Source organism: Triturus cristatus, chromosome 4_1 (assembly GCF_964204655.1).
Source record: "Triturus cristatus chromosome 4_1, aTriCri1.1, whole genome shotgun sequence".
Taxonomy (NCBI): Eukaryota; Metazoa; Chordata; class Amphibia; order Caudata; family Salamandridae; genus Triturus; species Triturus cristatus.
Window position 1 is genome coordinate 567043534 of NC_140585.1, and position 18083 is coordinate 567061616.

The 18083-nt window shown below is 41.7% G+C and overlaps 1 protein-coding gene across 8 annotated transcripts in view; it reads right to left on the bottom strand.

Annotated features, from left to right (window-relative positions):
* The window catches only part of CACNA2D1 (calcium voltage-gated channel auxiliary subunit alpha2delta 1), a 1735709-nt gene that overhangs the window by 201331 nt on the left and 1516295 nt on the right, over nucleotides 1–18083 (bottom strand). For all 8 annotated transcript variants that reach the window (XM_085652892.1, XM_085652894.1, XM_085652893.1 and 5 more), the window contains 2 exons: nucleotides 17468–17539; nucleotides 12131–12202 (listed from right to left, as the gene is read on the bottom strand). In XM_085652892.1, the coding sequence (XP_085509018.1) occupies nucleotides 12131–12202; nucleotides 17468–17539 (144 nt within the window). The remainder of the gene's footprint in view (nucleotides 1–12130; nucleotides 12203–17467; nucleotides 17540–18083) is intronic.

The window sequence follows — 18083 nt, forward strand, 5'->3', positions numbered from 1 at the left end:
TGTAATGGAATTGTAATACTTCAGATAGGATATTTGTCTTGTTTGTGATACAGTAAACCTGTCTGCCAAGATCGTAATAAGGTCCTAAGTCAGAAGACCAAAGCCAACATGCTAAGAAACTGTGCCCCCATTAAGCCATACTTAAAGGGGGGATGAGCAAAATACCAGCTTTCTTTCAGAAATTATCAGATGACAACTTCAGGCTGGAGAAGTTGTAAATTCATCTCCAGTGGTGTTAGTAAATGAGGAGGTCACTCGCTTTAAGTTAAAGACAGGGGAGCAATGGTTGGCTCTTACTCCATCTCCCTCTCAAATACAAGGCAAACTCCCGGTTGTCGCAGTGTGTTGCTCTCTGAGGGAGAGACCCTCCTTGTGTGTATCAACAGGGGAGAGGCAACTGAGGCCTTACTTGCTCCACTGGCCACTCCTCGTCCTCCTCTAAGTCTGAATTACATGCTAACAGATATTTAACCATCTAAACCAACATCTCCGTGGGGGGGGGGGGCATAGGACGATGGAAGTCCTGCCAGAAAAAGCAATGCAACGGAAACAATAAATGGCCCTGTATTCGAGTACTCCCAGCCTCATTACATTAAATCATGTTAATCTATCTGTTTCTCCAGATTTGTTGTAGAATCCCCCTGTGAACATCTTACCAGACTATGTCTCTTTTTCGAGATATCCTCAGAGTCTGGCATCTATTATGTCCCTATTAGGACAGAACACAGACGGATCTGACCACATTTTAGATATTTTATCAGTAATACTGATCAATCTGCTGACCAATGGGACTGGAGAAGAGATTAAGACTGCTGTAAAGCAGATATGAGCAATCAGGTGGGTGATCCTAGGATCAGGCAACGTAGACAAAAAAAGTTGTGACCAATCCATGGTCCTAAGTAATTTGGAAGCTATGCTTTTGGAAGAAGTGCTTTCTGCCCATGGGGGCATTAACATTGAAGAAGTGCTTTCTGCCCATGGGGGCATTATAGTGAGTCTGTCCCCAATAGACCTGTTCTGGCCCCAGGAGAACCCTGTGAAGATTTTCCAATTTACAAAAGGTACAAGACCTATCCAGGAAGCAACAAAGCAGGAGTCAGGCCTGCAGCATGGAAGTTGGCTAAGTAATAATAAACAAAAGAGTAACACAAAGAAGGCAAAAAGGAAGGTCTAGAAAATATCTACAAAAAGAACAAGAAAGATTACATTTCAAGATGTGTGTATGTCATAAGATTCAGTGGTGTCACTTGAATCCTCCACTACTGCCCAGGGCCCAGCATCCCCTTGTGCTGCCTCAAAGCCAGTCGAGCAAGTTAGGTCGAATATTAGGGTGGTTCTGAGACCTTCTAAGGCTTATCATGATATACCTGTGGTTTCTAATGTGGAGGAGGCTCACTTTGGCAGAGTTGGAGGGTGGAAAGAAAATCCAGAGAAGGACATTTGGTGCAGGTTAAAATCTGCCGCCAATTCAACGGATTATGTTGTCTGGGTCCTCCAATTTGTAGACATTTTTGCTGGCTCGGAGTCAGAAGGATGGCCAAATAGAACCTGCATTTTATCTCTGCTGCACTCGATCCTTCAGCTGGCGAAAATGTCCACGAAGGACATCTCCTTGGTTACACAGCTGCAACCCTGGGAGTCATCTGTGGCCTGGCCTTATGTAGGGGTGCACTTTTACTCCAGGGTGCTGGCAAAAGTAGTTTGGAAATTCTCAGATGAGCTCAGGCAGGCAGACTTCAATATCTATGCTTCTCTTTCCCCACTGCAGGCTATCCTGCCATCTCAGTTAATGGCCACCAAGAGACAGGGGTTTGGGTGGGGGCCTCACCCCACCTTTCATCAATTTTCCCCTGGCCCTAATTATGGGATGGAATGGGGGAGCTGGCCTAGAAAATATCTTAGTTGTGAAAATGGAGGGGAGCAGGCAAAGCTTCACTAAGCAGGTGGAGTTATCTGAAAAGCAGGAGAATGACAGGGACCATCAATGCACAAGAGGAGTTCCGTAAACCCCTTTCTCAGAGATCCTGATAACAATGGAGTCAATATTTTTTCCTGGAACATAGCTTGCATGAAAAGGAACTTGGTGTCACTCTTGCAGGTCATTAAGGTCAATTAAGTGGTGATAGCAGCCATTCACGAAACGTGAGACTGGGGTTGCCTAGTTATGTTGTCTTCAGTTTAAAAGCATTTTGGGAGACCTGCTGGGAGCCTTGCCTTTTTGGTTTCTGCTATGCATGATGTTGTGGTGTCTGTCCTAATGACTGAATCTCAGAACTTTCAAATTGTAACCATATCTGTGCTGTCCTCTGTTGCGACAGGGAGGGGGATAAGAAGGGATGCCCTGAACGGAGTAGAGGGGACTATACGGGATACCCAACCTGATTCTCATTAATACATATTTCTCCCCAAAATTTTGTACAAATATTATTTTCTGAGAAATGTCACTTCTGTTAGGCCAGACCTAAGCTTGTGTTCGTTGTGTGCCCATCCTTGTGATGGGCGATTTTAATCAAATAAATCCTCCTAGGCAGACAAGGGACTTTTTCCAGATATTGCATTGAATGTTCCTGCCTGGTCTTGGGTAGTCAGGGAGGGGATACATCAGGCAGACACTTGCAGACCCTACTCAATAGCTGCAATATGTCTATAATAAACATTAGGTGTCCTGGAGACCATTTGGCTCAGCTTTGACAATGAAAGGGTAACATCCCTGATTGATTATGTCATAATTTCCTCTAAGCATTTTGGGATGGTGAAGGATCTTTCTGCAGGTGACCTTAGGAGTAGTGACCATAAGCCTCATGCCATCACATTTTAGGGGGCCCAAGACTAGAGAGAGGTGGCCTAATAGCTGGCCCCTGCATTGTAAAAAGGTGAGCAGAGTTGTGTGGTCATTCAAATTAAAATGGCATGTTACAGATGGTCTTAGAGGGTTACTCATGGAGGAACTTAACACACCTTTACACCATACATTAAAGGCTTTCGAAAACCTTATTTCCTCCATAAGTGATTGGGCTGCCGTAGGCCTTGTAAGGAGCAGGGTCAGAATGGATTATTTAGCTCTGAAAAGTCACAGACCAAGTTCTACTCAAATAGAACATGATGGAGGCATTTAGAGAAGGTGGGGAACAATGATCAAACATTATAAGATAGCATTTAGGAAGGAAATGCAACAAATTAAGAGGAGGGAAAAAGGAGAGCCTAAGAACTAAGGCAATCTCTTTCCTGCATACTGGAAACCTTAAAGGCTTTTGGCTCAACTAAAACTGTATACTGGGGCTTGTCAGACTTAGTACAACAGTGTCAATACCCGAAGACACCTGGGCTAGCTACATCTCAAACCTGTATAAAACTGAAGAAGTTGAGCGGGTTGCCCCCGGTATGCTACAGGCAAACCCACAGGCTAAGGGGCCGGCTGAGAGTATCCCGCTTCTTACTATTTGTGAAATTGAAGTGGTGATCAAAGGTCTGAAAAGCTCTAGGACACAAGGGCCAGACAGTATTCTGCTGATATTATTAAACTCAATGCTCTCCTCCGGGATAACCATAGTTGTGTTGTTTTATGTGGACGACACAGTGCTATTAGATCCTGCGCTGGTAGGGTTCAGCTGCAATTGAATAACTTTTTCCCTCCAGCCCAGTGTATTACAGCTGATGCTATTCTGATTAATGATAGGAGGCTTAAATGGTGTAGGGTAGTGGCGGACCCAGCCCTGTTAGATGGCATATCGTTGGAAGTTGCATCTACCCTGAGTGCCATATTGAATTTTTCCCCAAATTTGGAGGCACCAAATCAAATCTGTAACCTTCATGAACAGTGCTTTATTAAGCTTAAGGCCCTTTTAACTCTTCCTATAAAGCAAGGAAAAGCGAATGCTACAGGTTGCCGCAAAAATTGGTACAATAAAAAATGTAGGGAAGCACATAATGGGCCAATAAAAGCTATTAAATCCAGGGTGTCTTCTGATATTAAATTAGCTCGCCAAATGTAGAAGAAAGCGAGAAGTGGGAGGCAAAGAGGGAGTGGGATGAGAACCATGGGACCAACCTCTATGAGGCTTGTCTATCCTCAAATCAGGTTAAGTTCTGGGAAGTAGTGAAATGGGGTAGGAATACTGATTCACAAACCCCAATAAATTATGTCCCTGTGGAAGCATGGGTGGATTTTTTTTCATCCCACTTTAAGGACCCGGACCTAGAATTTCATAATGACCCAGGGAACAGGATATCTCTGCCCACTTCTCCTGGCAAACCATTAGTGTTTACGAATACTGATACAGAGTTAGCCCTATGTCTGGTTCAAGCAGGGAAAGCTCCCGGGATGGATTGCATCCCGGCAGACCTTCTTAAATCAGATCTCCAACTCTGGATTCCCTATATAACTCAGATTGCAAATGCCATAGCAAGGGGGGCTAGGATCCCAGAGTCTTGGAAAGGGGCGGAAATTATTCCCATTTTTAAAAAGGGGGACCGTTCGGTCCCGGGAATTATCGCCCTATTAGCCTCATCGACTCTGTGCAGAAAATGTTTGCTAGAATGGTCCTTGCTAGAGTTCAAGGGTGGATGGAGAACATTCTCTCCCCACTACAGGCTGGCTTTAGATCAGGTACCAGCACCATCGACCAGGTCTTCAGATTTACTCTGATTTACTGGAAGGTGGTGCTGTTGGGCGGAGGATCCATTTATGCCGCCTTTGTGGACCTTAAGTCCGCTTTTGATCTTGTCCCTAGGGCAAAACTGTGGGCAGTCTTGGGTAACTTAGGGATGCCGTTGGATCTCCTTGAACTTATTATTAGATTGCATGAGTGCAATTTTGCCAGGGTGAGGTGGGGAGCCCAAGGACAGGTGACAAATAGTGTCCCCGTAACACGAGGTGTTCGCCAGGGGTGCGTTCTGGCACCCACCCTTTTTTTATTGTATTCCCCCCTAAACAAGATTTTAAAGCACTTTATTGGGCTTCTGCTAGATCCCTTTCTTTTGCACGGTCAGGTGCTGCTACCCTAACAGGTTGATTTTTGGTATTTAAAACCGATTCCTCTTTGGAAAACTATTGGGACACTATTACTAAGAACCTGGATAAAAAGTTATACCATCAGTTTAGAGTTGGGTCCCTACCTGTAAGGTCTTTTTCTAGGAATTGGTCTGGTTCAAATGAATTTTGTCCTTGGTGTAGTGACCACAAGGAGAGTGTGGGGCACTTCTTTTTTGCATGCCCTGCCTATCATGCCCCTAGTCATAGATGGATTAGGCCCATCTGTCAAATGCTGTAATTGAGAAGGAGCTCAGAGGCCTTGTGGACTCTGCAAACCAATACCTCGGAGACTGTGGTAGTAGGTGTTGCAAAGTTCCTTGGGTGGGCTTGGGTCATTAGAGCCAGACATTTCCAGGTAGCCTGATTGTCTTGTTTTGTCGTAATATAAGGGTTCTTCATATATCAAGTCTATAATATTTTGTTTAATGTTTTTTTTAAATGCTGAATATAGGCGGTTTTTAATGTTTTAATGCAATGTAATGTATGTATATATTATTGTCCTGGTGTGCACCGTCTTTTATGATATTAAGTCGAAATAAAGACATATGAAACCTGAATAACTTTTCTCTTTAGTGTAAGGGGAATCATCTAAAGTTTAATATGGCTAAAACAAACGTAGCGGTTTTTTTTCAAACGGTGTGAGGCTCCCCTCGACGTTCAGATGGTGGCTGAGTAGTGTCCAAATGGAGGTGCTTAAGGAATACAGTTACCTTGGTGTATTATTTAGCAATAGCCTTGATTTCTGGAGTCATGTCTTGTCACAGGAATCAAGCACCAAGGCCATTTCTGGATCACCCCAGAGATTAGATTTGGCTCTGGGACATAAGTTAGTAAAAGTGTTGAGAGAGACATATAATGCGAAAATAGTCTCTCGCACAGGTGTGAGGTGCTGTTACAAAAACATGTCAAGCGCTTGCATAGCAATGAAACAACCCACAGACTCAGTGAACAGTGCGCGGAGAGTAGATTTGGGTCTCACCAACATTTCTTTCAAATATAGCCGAGGGTTGCTCAATTATTGGGCAGGCTTGTTGAAATCGGAAGAAGGCTCTTTTGGGTATCTTATACCACTTCACCTGCATGTGAAACCCAAGGATCAATGGATAAATAACCTGCATGCTGTGGAAGCATCCCTTAATCTGCCTTCCTGGTATTCTCCTTCAGGCATGTTGGTACTTTAATAGAAACAGACATTAAAAAGCTTAATTAAAGAGCACTGACTCAATTGATGTAAGAAAGAGAGACAGTTTGTGCACCTAGTGGAAGTTGATTTTTGTGGTTTAATTTAAACTTTTGCCCTTTTTGTAATCTCCATGTTTTATCATTTTCGGATCTTATTGTGTTTGTGCCTCTTTTATAAAAAGAAGACAAGGCCTACTATTGCCTGTTTTTAGAAAGCTGCAGGTCCGCCGCATCAGTGACTTAATAAATATAATTTGGCACTGTAATATGAAGGTCTGCTGTCCTTTGGCAAAATGTCTGTCCACCGTACCCGATAATATTCCTTGTATCCTTTTGTAATAATGTGATTTGCTATTTGCACAACAGCATTGATTAGGAGGGCATATCAATTTTTACTTGCCATTTATTGCCCCTTTTTATTCTAAACAGTTTGTACTTTTATCATAGTGTGGCACTTCTTGGTTGGTGTATCACCATTTGAAGGCTGCATGTAATTCTTCCCTATATGAATTCTCTTTTTAAAGTATTAAACATGAAGTTTAACACTTTTTTTGTTCAGCTTGTCATATTGTATAACTCGCTTTATCCAGTAATCATTCTTTCTGCTTCTGTCACTGACCTATATAGTATTTATGTCGTTTTTAAATGTTTGGGGATTGGGTCGGCTGTGCTGCTATAGTTGTTGGATATCCAAATTGGGTTCAGAGCTTGATTATGTATCCATTTTAGCATGCTTTATGGGTATTTGCATTGCATTTATTTATTATATGTATGGGTGCAAATCTTTTGATTGTCACCCTGGCAAATATCCTTTGATTCGAAGGGTTCTAGTTTTATGCGTATATTTGCTGTTTTTATTGCTGACTTAATGAATTCTCAGAAATTATTACTTCACGGTTTTTATTATTGATTTATTTTAGATGTGTGGTTTGCATTGCCTATTTGGTGTGAAAGCAAATGAATAAAATATATTGAGTACCGAACAGCTTTCATCTTTAAATGAACAGTTTTAAATGGTCAAAAAATGAAGCAATTTAACCCTGATTCTGAATTTATAAAACATGTTACACTTTTTCACGTACAACAGTTTCCAAAATGAAATAAAATCAATAACTAATTCCAAAATGTCCTAATCTGTGACCAAAAGTACATTAAAAATAGACTATTGGCACTAGAAATGTGTATTATTATTCCTATAATTTTATATTCCTATTTGAATTATTATTCAATTTTTTAAATAATTTAAAACAAAGACTTAATTTCAAAGTTTTCAAACATCAGAACAAGTCAAATTCTCACCACTTCCAACTTGCTTTTATAAACAGAACATGTTTAGAAGTTATAAAGCAGCATCCTCCACTCTTAAAATGCCTACAAATAATGTAAATGGATTCCAATGTTTACCGAACTATTATATTAATATAAAATCAAAGCAATTCTAAAAAACCATGAAGAATTTTAGTTAACACTTCCATATGTGTTACTACCAATGTTGTCCTTTTTAAAAATCGTAAAAAGTGTTGAAACTATATTTAAAACTCTTCTTATTTAAAATTAGTGCTAAAGAACACCAGATAAAATCACCATAAATCAAAACGTTCATCAGCGCATACTCATTATTTTCTCTATAATATACATTAATTGGAGAATAAATTCTGAAACCACATCATCATTTCATTCTAGATCTACCAGGAGCAAATTAACTATTATCGTATGGTATTTGAGCTTCATGACTTTCATGAAATGTTACTTATATTGATCAAGATTTGTTTTTTGCCAGGTGTGTAGGAATTGATTAGTACTGATGAACTTACTTAAATCTGCCCCCTACTACCTGTTGATTTCACATGAAAACCATATCCAATTGACTGATGTTATTCAACACTAAGTAAACATTGCCCTTTAACATTTATAGATATCAATAATTTGCTAAATCAACTTAGCAGGTAGGAGGAAAGTTTTGTATGTCTCCGTAGAGTGTGATGTTATAATTAGTAACACAGAAGAAGCAAAGCAGGAGTAGCATTTTGGAAGATATCACTTGATTTCTCCATGCTATTGCTCAAACATATGCTGTATTCCATGTGAACATTTTCCACATCAGTGCAGTATAACTTACAATGTAGATTTTCTCTTTCTCTACAATGAAAATAGCAAGTATGGTTGATGGATTTTCACTAAGAATTTAAATTTTCACAAATTGTGTTCAACCCACCTTCATTTGAAAAAAGTAGCTGCTTTGCCATTTATATGATACCTGCGTCACATATCTTTTCATTTGATGTAGTTTAATACATGTTTTCATATGTTTAAAGGCAATTGGGGATAAAAGATGGTTTAAGAAGTTGCTAATTAAAATGCATTGCAATGAAACTTTAAGGCAGAATCATTTAAAACAAGCATTTTCAATGCAATAGGTCTCGCATTTGTTGGAGTTGGAGCTATTGACATTGTAAACGGCAATGTTTTTAATGTATGTGTTTGTTTGGGGAAGTGCAGTGATTGTTTAAAGACAAAAAGCATGCGTAATTGATGAAGAGGAGCCATCGTAAGACAGGCAGGCATCTCATGTGTAACCCTGTTTGAAACCCCACCTCGGGATATTATACCCGCCATTGGGTTTAAGATCCATACCATATTCTAGATAGGTCCTCCTCACGCTCCCAGATTGCAAATGCATCATCGTGCTGAATCAGGAGTTTTAAAGTACGTCCCATAGCAACTGAGCACGGGCCTTTCGTGGCTTTATTATGCAACACACCAACAGCACCCAAAATGGCTTGTACCAAGGGGCAGGCTACTAAGAAATACTGTTCTTTCTGTAACATACTTCACAGCAGCGAGAAAAGAACAAACTAAAGTATTCAATTAACTTTTTTTGACCTGGCCTTCTGGTGTTACAGTCCTACATTATGAATAAGTACGACCCTTATACACACAACAGTATTCAGAGGGTTTGTGGCTGCACATATCTACTCTGGGATAGCCGACTATGATGGGCCCCAGAAACAGCCCGAATATTCCTTACCCCCAGAGTTCCTTATATCCGTATCCCGGTAACTTTAGGGGTGTGGAAAATCTGGCATATTACGAGTTGGACCCTGACTGTCACTATGGCCCTCACTAGGAGTAGCCTCTTAATGCTCCATTGGAATTGTAAGATCTGGGAAACATTACGAATCTCTTTATTTTCACCTGGACATTTCGACTGCTACTAACAGTCAAAACCAACCTGTGAAATGAGGAACTACAAGAGAGATCATACCTAGCATTTCCAATTTCCTGGTAATTGCTCATTTCTTGGTGGACCTTCAGGATCCAACTTGTAACACCTGGCCCAAGTATCAATAATACCCTCAGATCTACCTGTACCTGGTTATTTCTAACTCTTGAGGGGGAAATCTAGGCCATTTAGCAGGCCAGCCATAATGGGGGCCTAAGAAATCAGGAATTCCCACAGAAACCAGTCATTCTGGGTCGATTTCCGATGGTAAATCCTCATTTTGGCTTGACTTTCACATAGGTTTTTAGGCAGTTTTTAGCAACACAAAGCTCTGGGTGCCAAAAAAAAGTGATTCAAATTAATACGGTACTGGCCCCATAGGAATTAAGAGTGCTTTTATACTGAGAACCTTAGTTTGGAGTCTGCCACTCTTGAATGTACTAGTTATAGCAGGCAAATAAAACCACAACTGAGGTTTTCAGTATTTCTAGGGTGTGGTAATTACTGCCTTTCGCAAGTTATGTGATATACTGGTCGGATTTCCCTGGTAATTCCTCATTTCTCCCACCCTTTCACAGAAAATGTGGCATTTTTCAATGTCAAAGGACACATATTCTCTGTATTTCCAGATCTCATATTTCCAGGGAGGCAGATAACTGCTCTTACCAGCCTCGTTGGAATTAAAGAGGTCACCCCTAATTAGGGCCTATGAGGTTACACGGTGGCTGACATCACTCCAGAGTGCCCTCGGCTTGTCACTATGGCTGCCCCACTTCGAGTCTCCATGGTTCGTAAGTAACCTTCACCAAGGAACAGGGATCTTAATGCCTTAACATCAATGCCAGTTTGTCCTCTTGCTTGCAGAGCATACAGGAGATCGCTATTTTTATTAAAGCTGTCCAAGCCTTATGACAGGGCCTACAACACAGCCAGTGTTAATGTGCCAGGCAGCGTATCCAGTCCATAGCTGTGTTTATATGCAGACCTGTTAAGCACTTTCACGCTCCCAGATGGAACTTTCCACTGCTCTCATCCTTTCCAATGCTAAAACAGATGTGTTTAACGATCGAAACAATACCCAGAGTCTTTACTCTTTCATACAGCTTCCCTCTCGCTAATACCATGGGTCCCCCAGCAGGCTAGGTTACGCCAGTAGCCAATGTGTCATGGGGCCTAGTGCAAGGAAGGCCCTTGGCCTCTGTTTGAACAGTGAAATACAGCAATAATTAAGGTTCAGTGGGCCCTTCAGGCATCTGGGCCCTGGTACCACTGCACCTATGGAAGACATGGGTGGTAAGCAATCTTTGTTTGTGATAAAAAAATAATGATTTACTAGAACAGTTTTTACCCTGAAAATCTCATACAACTGATTGTGAATACATGGCAATATACACATGCGCTTGTGTACTTTAATATGCGTGTGGCAAGGTGTGGGGAAGGCACTGAAAACACCTGTTATAAAAGGCAGCTTACTATCTTCTAAGGGAGAGGCTAAGTACATTGATAAACATAGAAAAGAGTGCGCCCACAAAGAGAGACACAGATACACTAGACATACAAACAAAAACACAAAAAACATGAACAAACAGACACCTTACCAACCACACACAATGGTACACACAACACATTAATACAAACAGAAAACACATACACACACATAAACAAACACACTTCAAAAGACACACACTTCACTGACACTGAAGTAAATTAGGTAATAATGCTGGCTGGGAGCTACACCGGTTAGGGAATGAAATAGACTTTCAATTAACAGGGGTCTTTACAGTAGCATGTAGGATGGGACCCTAACTTGGCCCCATGTTCAAGGTGTGCTGTTCACACTAAATTTGCAGCCCGATGTTGTGTGGGCATATAGACCAGGAATGGCAACGCGTTCAGACACAGCAGGCTACGCAAGATCTACTGCATTGCAAATGGGACTGCGGGTGGGCCAGAAGGCAGGAACAATGAGGTGCGGGGGTAGGGGCGGGGAAGCAAGAAGGCACGGACCCTCGAAGTAAAGGGGCCAGTAGCCATGGAAGGATACAAATGATGACATGGCCATCATAATGAGGGACTAACAAGCCTAAAACAAATGAGAAGACAGCATTTAGGAAGGACAAAGACACGCGCCAATGAAAAAGATGCGCGGAGAGTGGGCAGAGCTTTCACGGAGCTTCCACTCCATACTGAATACTGCATGCCTCGAAAAGCGAGCAGCGCATGCCCACTGCCGCTATAAGCTCGACCTAAAAATGTCTGTGCTGTCAGAAGTAGATGGAAGAGGGTGTCTTCAAAACAGAGGAAATTAAATAAGGAGAGGAATATTGAAAAGGAGAGAGAATGAAGGGTAAAAGAGAGAGAAATAAAAATAAATCAATAACAAACAGGATATAGTGAATTAGCAAAGGAAGAAAGGAATGAAGGGTGATAAGAATAACAATGTGATGATTGAAAGAGATAATTGTTCAAAACAAGAAGGATAAAAAGGTAGAAAGTTGAAAGGAATGAAGGATTAAAGGATTGGAGGAAATTAAGAAGTAAAGAAGAAAGGAAAACGAATATGTAGCATTTTTAACTTTATCTTAGTTTGTTAAGACACAACAACTACTATTACAGAATGATTAATGAATCCCCCTTCTCTAAAGCAGGATGAGGATCTTCAAAATTAAATCAGGTATTGTGACAAAACTCACCTCATCTTGAGACTTGATAAGTGTTTTAAATGTTAGCTCCCCACTTAATCCATCAATCATTTTATTGCGGATCTAAAATTGAAAAAAATGAATTAATTAATGTTTGATTCAGCACTGCCCCAAAGAGAGAATATGTATATATACTGCAATTTGTAGACAACATTTAGATTATGAGGTTGCGCTCACTCAAAATAGGTGTAAGAGTGGTATTGAACAATAGGGACACAGGAAGCACTTCTAATTCTTTACTTAATTTAGTCCTGTCTGCGTCCATCTGCACCTGGACAGTGCTCAAATCCAGAGACCTTGGTCTTCCCTCTACCCACCACAACCCTGCTGCACTTCTCTGTGCTCTCACCCCTGGCCACCAGTGGCCACACTTCTGCCACACCACACAACACACAGGGAGGGTTCGCATGTGCCTCCTACAAATTCTCATGCACTCTCCACACCCAACACCCACCACTCCAGCAACAATAACATCTCACTCACATTTACATAAACCATCCAGCTGCTCACACAGATCAACCCCAATCCACGCAACACTCCATACTCTCATGCTTGATCCTCAAAAGCTGCTCACTCACAACATACCACTGAGATCACACTCCAGATCTGTTCTGCCTCAAGGAACATAGCAAAACCCAGCCTCTGCATCAGACATCATTATACCCATTCCCACCAGCTACATGATCCCCAGGCAAGACCAGCTTCACCCAGTGACATAACACAAAATGATGGGCTTCCGTGCTGAATTGGTTCAATGGGGGCCCTTGAATGGTTGGGCCCTCCACACTGCAGGGGCCTGATCAGTAAAGCAGTGTGGCTTTCCAGAGCGTTTAACTATTTCTTATTCCATAGAATGGCACGCATTCTGCAAGGCATGCAATGGCATGACTAAGAGTATTAGGCTGCCCCCTCCAAAACAAGAAGCCCTGTGCCAACCCCTGTTCCATGGGGGCTGTGGGGGCCTCTGTTACGCCCCTGGCTGCAACACCTACATGGACACCTCCACCATCTACATGGAACACCTCACATTCAAGATATGCATCACAGACAACATCTCCCTGGGTGTACCAATTTTACCAGTGACATCACAGCCTCCTGCTGCCTACAAAAACATCACCCCCTAACAATACCTTTCCAACAAGCTTTTGGAATTCTGTAACAAAATCACCTCCATATAAGGGCACTTTGGCTCTCAACCAGACCTCGTCAATATAGCAAATCAGCTTACCATCACAGTTGAATAATTAATCCTGACCTCATGTCCCGTCACCACCACAATGAAAAACACTGATGACATGAAGACCATTAACACAGGGGCCCCCATCTGACCCTTGCTCCTACCCATCAGAAACCCATTAAGGCCCATTCACAACACCTCAATCAACTCAGCCACATTCCCGTACACCTGGAAACACTCTACCATCACACCCCTGCCCAAGAAGCCATCCACTAGCCCAGACACTCTTCCCAAATCAGACGCAAGCTTTATACCCAGATAGTCAACAAAACCACCCACTCTAGTGGCATTACACCTAAAACTAGCTTCGCTTTATGGGTTTTATGTTGGTTAAATAACATGAGTTTTATTTCTGCAGCATTAATCTCTGATCCATGATCATGGCAGAACTCAGAGAAGCTGTTCAAATGTTTTTGATGACTGCTTAGTTGTTTTGTGATCAATAAGGTGTCATTTGCAAAAAGAAGAATAGGGATTTTCATGTTAGCTAGAGAAGGGGCATTAGCATTGAAAATAAAAGTCTGTGTTTTTTTTTACTTGCTAAACAGCAGCTCTTTTGGTGACATCATCCAATCCAATAAATGACTGTAAGGAGTTTGTGGTGTTCATATAATCTTGCCAACATCGATTTTTGTGTATTTATTAATCGGACACTTCATAATCAAGTTAGTGTATAAACAGACAAAAGTGCAAAAGAAGTGCAGTGTGGCCTTTGTGTGGAGGGTTTTGGTGTCACTGAAAGCATGTTGCTATGCACATAAACCAGAACCCAAACTTCGCTCCAGCAGTGAGGTACTTGGTTGGCTGCATGAAGTATTTATTTTCAGCTCTTTGTGGGTAAGGCTGGATCCAGAAGATGGGCAACTAGGGATGCTGGGATTGTATGCAGCATCAACACAAGAATGCATTTACTCTGGAGGGGGTGACTCTGGGACCACATTTTGCTGTTTAGTTCAATATTATGTTCATACCTCACTATGAATCATTGTCTCCTTGCCATTGGTCAGTTAGATCCTTGAAATAGGTGTGGTAACTGACATCCAAGCTCGTTGTCTCTCCCACTGAAAAATCAATCACAAAACTTCTCTCCATCTGCACTCTTTCCTTAAGGTGAAATTCTGGCTTACCTACAACGCTAGGACATTTCCAAGGTGCTTTAAAAGTTCTTGTAAAAAAGCCTATGAACGATTTTAGTTTTGTTCCCCTTTATTCTAAAGTTCGCTGGAAAATGCATCATTTTGTTCCATTGTTTGCTAAAGATTTGCATGGGAAATGGTGACTGGCCTCCCAAAAATCTGTGTCCTGTTAAAGTAGACTCTGATGCTTTAACCACACTTCCACACACATTGCCCAGCCCTACCACTCTCAAGTTTCACCAGCCACCACTGGGTGATGCCTCAGAGGGAAGCAGGGCACCATCATGATATAGGGACCTATAGTGCTTTGACCATTCAGTTGGTGCTACATAGTTAGTAGGTTCAGGAACAGAGGCATGATCACCTCTGGTAACCAACAATCAACATCTAGTAGAATATGTAACAGAGCAAGCATCCTTTAAATCTTACCAACTTTGTTTATCCCAAGACCTTTGGCTTTATGAAAGCTCATCTTGTAGGACTTTCTGATAGAGGGAATCCGGTCAGTATCCTTGTGTTTTATTAAAGGTGGGCAGTAAACTCCCCTCTGCGGGCAGAGTTCACAGAATCTCACTACTCCTCGCTCCGCTTGAAGCACAAAGTTTGGCAAAAAAATCCACTAACTGCCGATGGAGGGTGGTTTATCAGTTGGGTGTGCTGCTGCAGATAAATGTGTAAACAAACGTATGCCTGAAGCGAGGTGCATTGTACCTGGCTAAAGCTGGAACTCACTACTCCCTGGCACACACCGTGCTGCATATAAAAATGTTTTTGATCTGGTGAGATGGGAATATAGGTAGGTTAGGGAGGGCCCTTTAATACATGAACCTACTCCTATTTCTGGGTGAGTGACAGAGCCTCTCTCACCACAGCTCAGACCACGCCCTCCTTCAGGAATCCCCCTGTGGAAAGTGCATGATTCTTCAGCCAGGTGATAGCTGAGGTGCCAAGGGCACAAGTGGAGGAGCACATGCTGTGGGATTTCATTTCACATCATGTGAAATTTATTTTGATGGTGTTCTCCCCATGTGTCCATGCTCAGCCTCAGTTCCAGGGCAATCCATGCCTCACTCTGACAGACACAGTGGAAATGGACATTCTTCATCTCAAACTTCAGTCCATGCTGGGCCCTTCATCCAAGCCTCTTTCAGGGGAGAGTGTTAAGATGCAATCAAAGGGTTGGGTTGAAAGCTGTCACCATCCTCCAAGGAGGACGGTGACAGCCTCGAGTCCAGTCAGAGCATCTCCAGGCACGGATCACAGGTATACCTTCTTAAATATACGATTTTTGAGTGTAACACGTGTGTGCAGAATAAGTAGGAGTGTGGGGTGCGTAAACTTTGCACTGGGCTATGATGGGAGATAAATACTGCTAAACTAGTGTCTTACAGAGTGAAAACAGTAAATGTCAGTGCTGCATCCCAGGGCTGTCTGTGTGTTCATTATTGAAGGACACTGTGCTTCCAGTATCTGGATAGCCATGTTTACGGGCTGGTGTTCTGAGATGCTGGTATGCTGGGCTGTACTTGTGTTCACTTCCGGTCACAATCAGAAGGAACTAAACTGCTACTTTGGGCAGTTAGGGGAAAGTTTTTGTAAATGGGTAAAATGCTCGGTTTCAGATTAATATGGTGAAAAGGTCAGTATAATGTTCTGTGCTGTGTGCACAGATATACACCAAAAAATGTCTGCTAAGTTCAATCTCACACTGCAGTTTCTTGCTTCCAGATCAGTTGTTGTAGGGTCGGGAAAGTCTCATGTAAGTTGCTTGTCAGGCTTTGTTTCTTGTTTTATTCGGGAATTGCTTGCTTTTTCAGTTGCTCTGTTCGTCTTGCTACATGCCAAACAAGACGAACAGAGCAACTTTGCAGAAGAGAAATCGGTTCCCCGAGATCGGAAAGTATATCGCACACTGACGAATGAGAAGTTCAGTGTAACTGAAAAAGCAAGCAATTCCCGAATAAAACAAGAAACAAAGCCTGACAAGCAACTTACATGAGACTCTCCCGACCCTACAACAACTGATCTGGAAGCAAGAACCTGCACTACAGTACACCTACAGTATCTGGTAATAGATGTCCTACCCGAACTACAGCTCAGCCCTGAAGAAGACCTTCCCCCAAATACAGTCTCTTGGTCCCCTCCACCGAAGATCGAAACGCGTTGGCTCTAACTACTAAGAGGTTCAGAGCAAACAAGGACAATAATACGCCAAACAAGAGGCGGTTCGAGCTGGAATGTCCTCGCTCGTGTACAGAGTTTGTAAATAGTCTCTGACCTCTAGAGTACCTCACTAATAGATAGTTCTGAGGACAAAGAGAACAAGGTCCTAGTATCTGTTGTATATAAAATAGTAGGGAAAAAAAAGTGTAGATTCAATTTATATGTAAACTAAAAGAAATGTCACCATTTAAATTGATGACGTGATCTAGGTTTTTTATGTGCAAAAAGGTTTGTGCTGTTTATCACTAAGTGTATATATGTTTTCTATATATTATTAACAAATGTTTGTATTAAGGGATTGTTGTAATATACATGGTCAAGGGAACCTTTAATGTATATAATACAAAAAAGAAAAAGAAAAATAACTGAAGCTCAGAGTCAATAGAAGGGACTTGGGTGGCATAAGAAAAGGTGGTATTTATGGTTCCAGAGGCATTTTCTTTGTTTACAATTGGGCATAAATACTTTAAACATTGCCTCTAAGTTAAACCTGACTGCTTCTGTGCCAAGCTACCCGGGGTTAAGCACAGGTTAATTTAGTGACTTTATGTGGCTCACCCTGCAAGGGATTGAGGCTGTTGCTTGACCAGGGCTCACACCCCAGTCAACCAACAACCCAATTTCTCACAATTGTGATATTCCTTTCCTAACGCCATGAACCTGTTTTTTGAAACAGCAAATACGCCTTACATTAATCCACATTTATAGACAGTAAACAAGAATATGCCTCACCTCAACTTTAAATTCATTCTCCAGCTCAGCATCAAGAAAATCCAAAGTGACTGGTTCCTGGGACTTAGGATTCTGTTTCAGAAGAAATACAAATATCACAATTCACCAAATGCAAACATTTTCATTGAAAAAAATATATTCTGAACGAAAACAAGTATGTGTCCTTCCAAAGGTGCAGAAATTGCACCCCAAACTATACCATGAAAGTTGAATACTTACCGCTGTTCTCATATTTCTGGACTAAAGAATGTGTGACTGTTCCCATGAACACGTCTATTAACCTGAAATAGTGATTGAAAAATGGGCAACATACCCGCAAACTGATTTTCTTTTTTTTAAACCTTTTGCAAATTGCCACCTGAAATGTCTTTAGTTTTATCTCAATCTTCTGTGATTTCGCTGGATAATACAGGAAGCCCAGCAACAGACCATACCAATGCAATGCCATCCACCTGTTACTTTCATGTTAAAAGCTCCTCGAGTTGCTCTCTGATCAAGCCACTATACTTCAAGCATCTTCAAGCGGCCAACAATCACATTTAAGTGTCGTATGCTTTCCCATGTAATTTATTGCCAAAAAGCTGAGGAACGAAATCGCAAAGCAACACATCAAGAG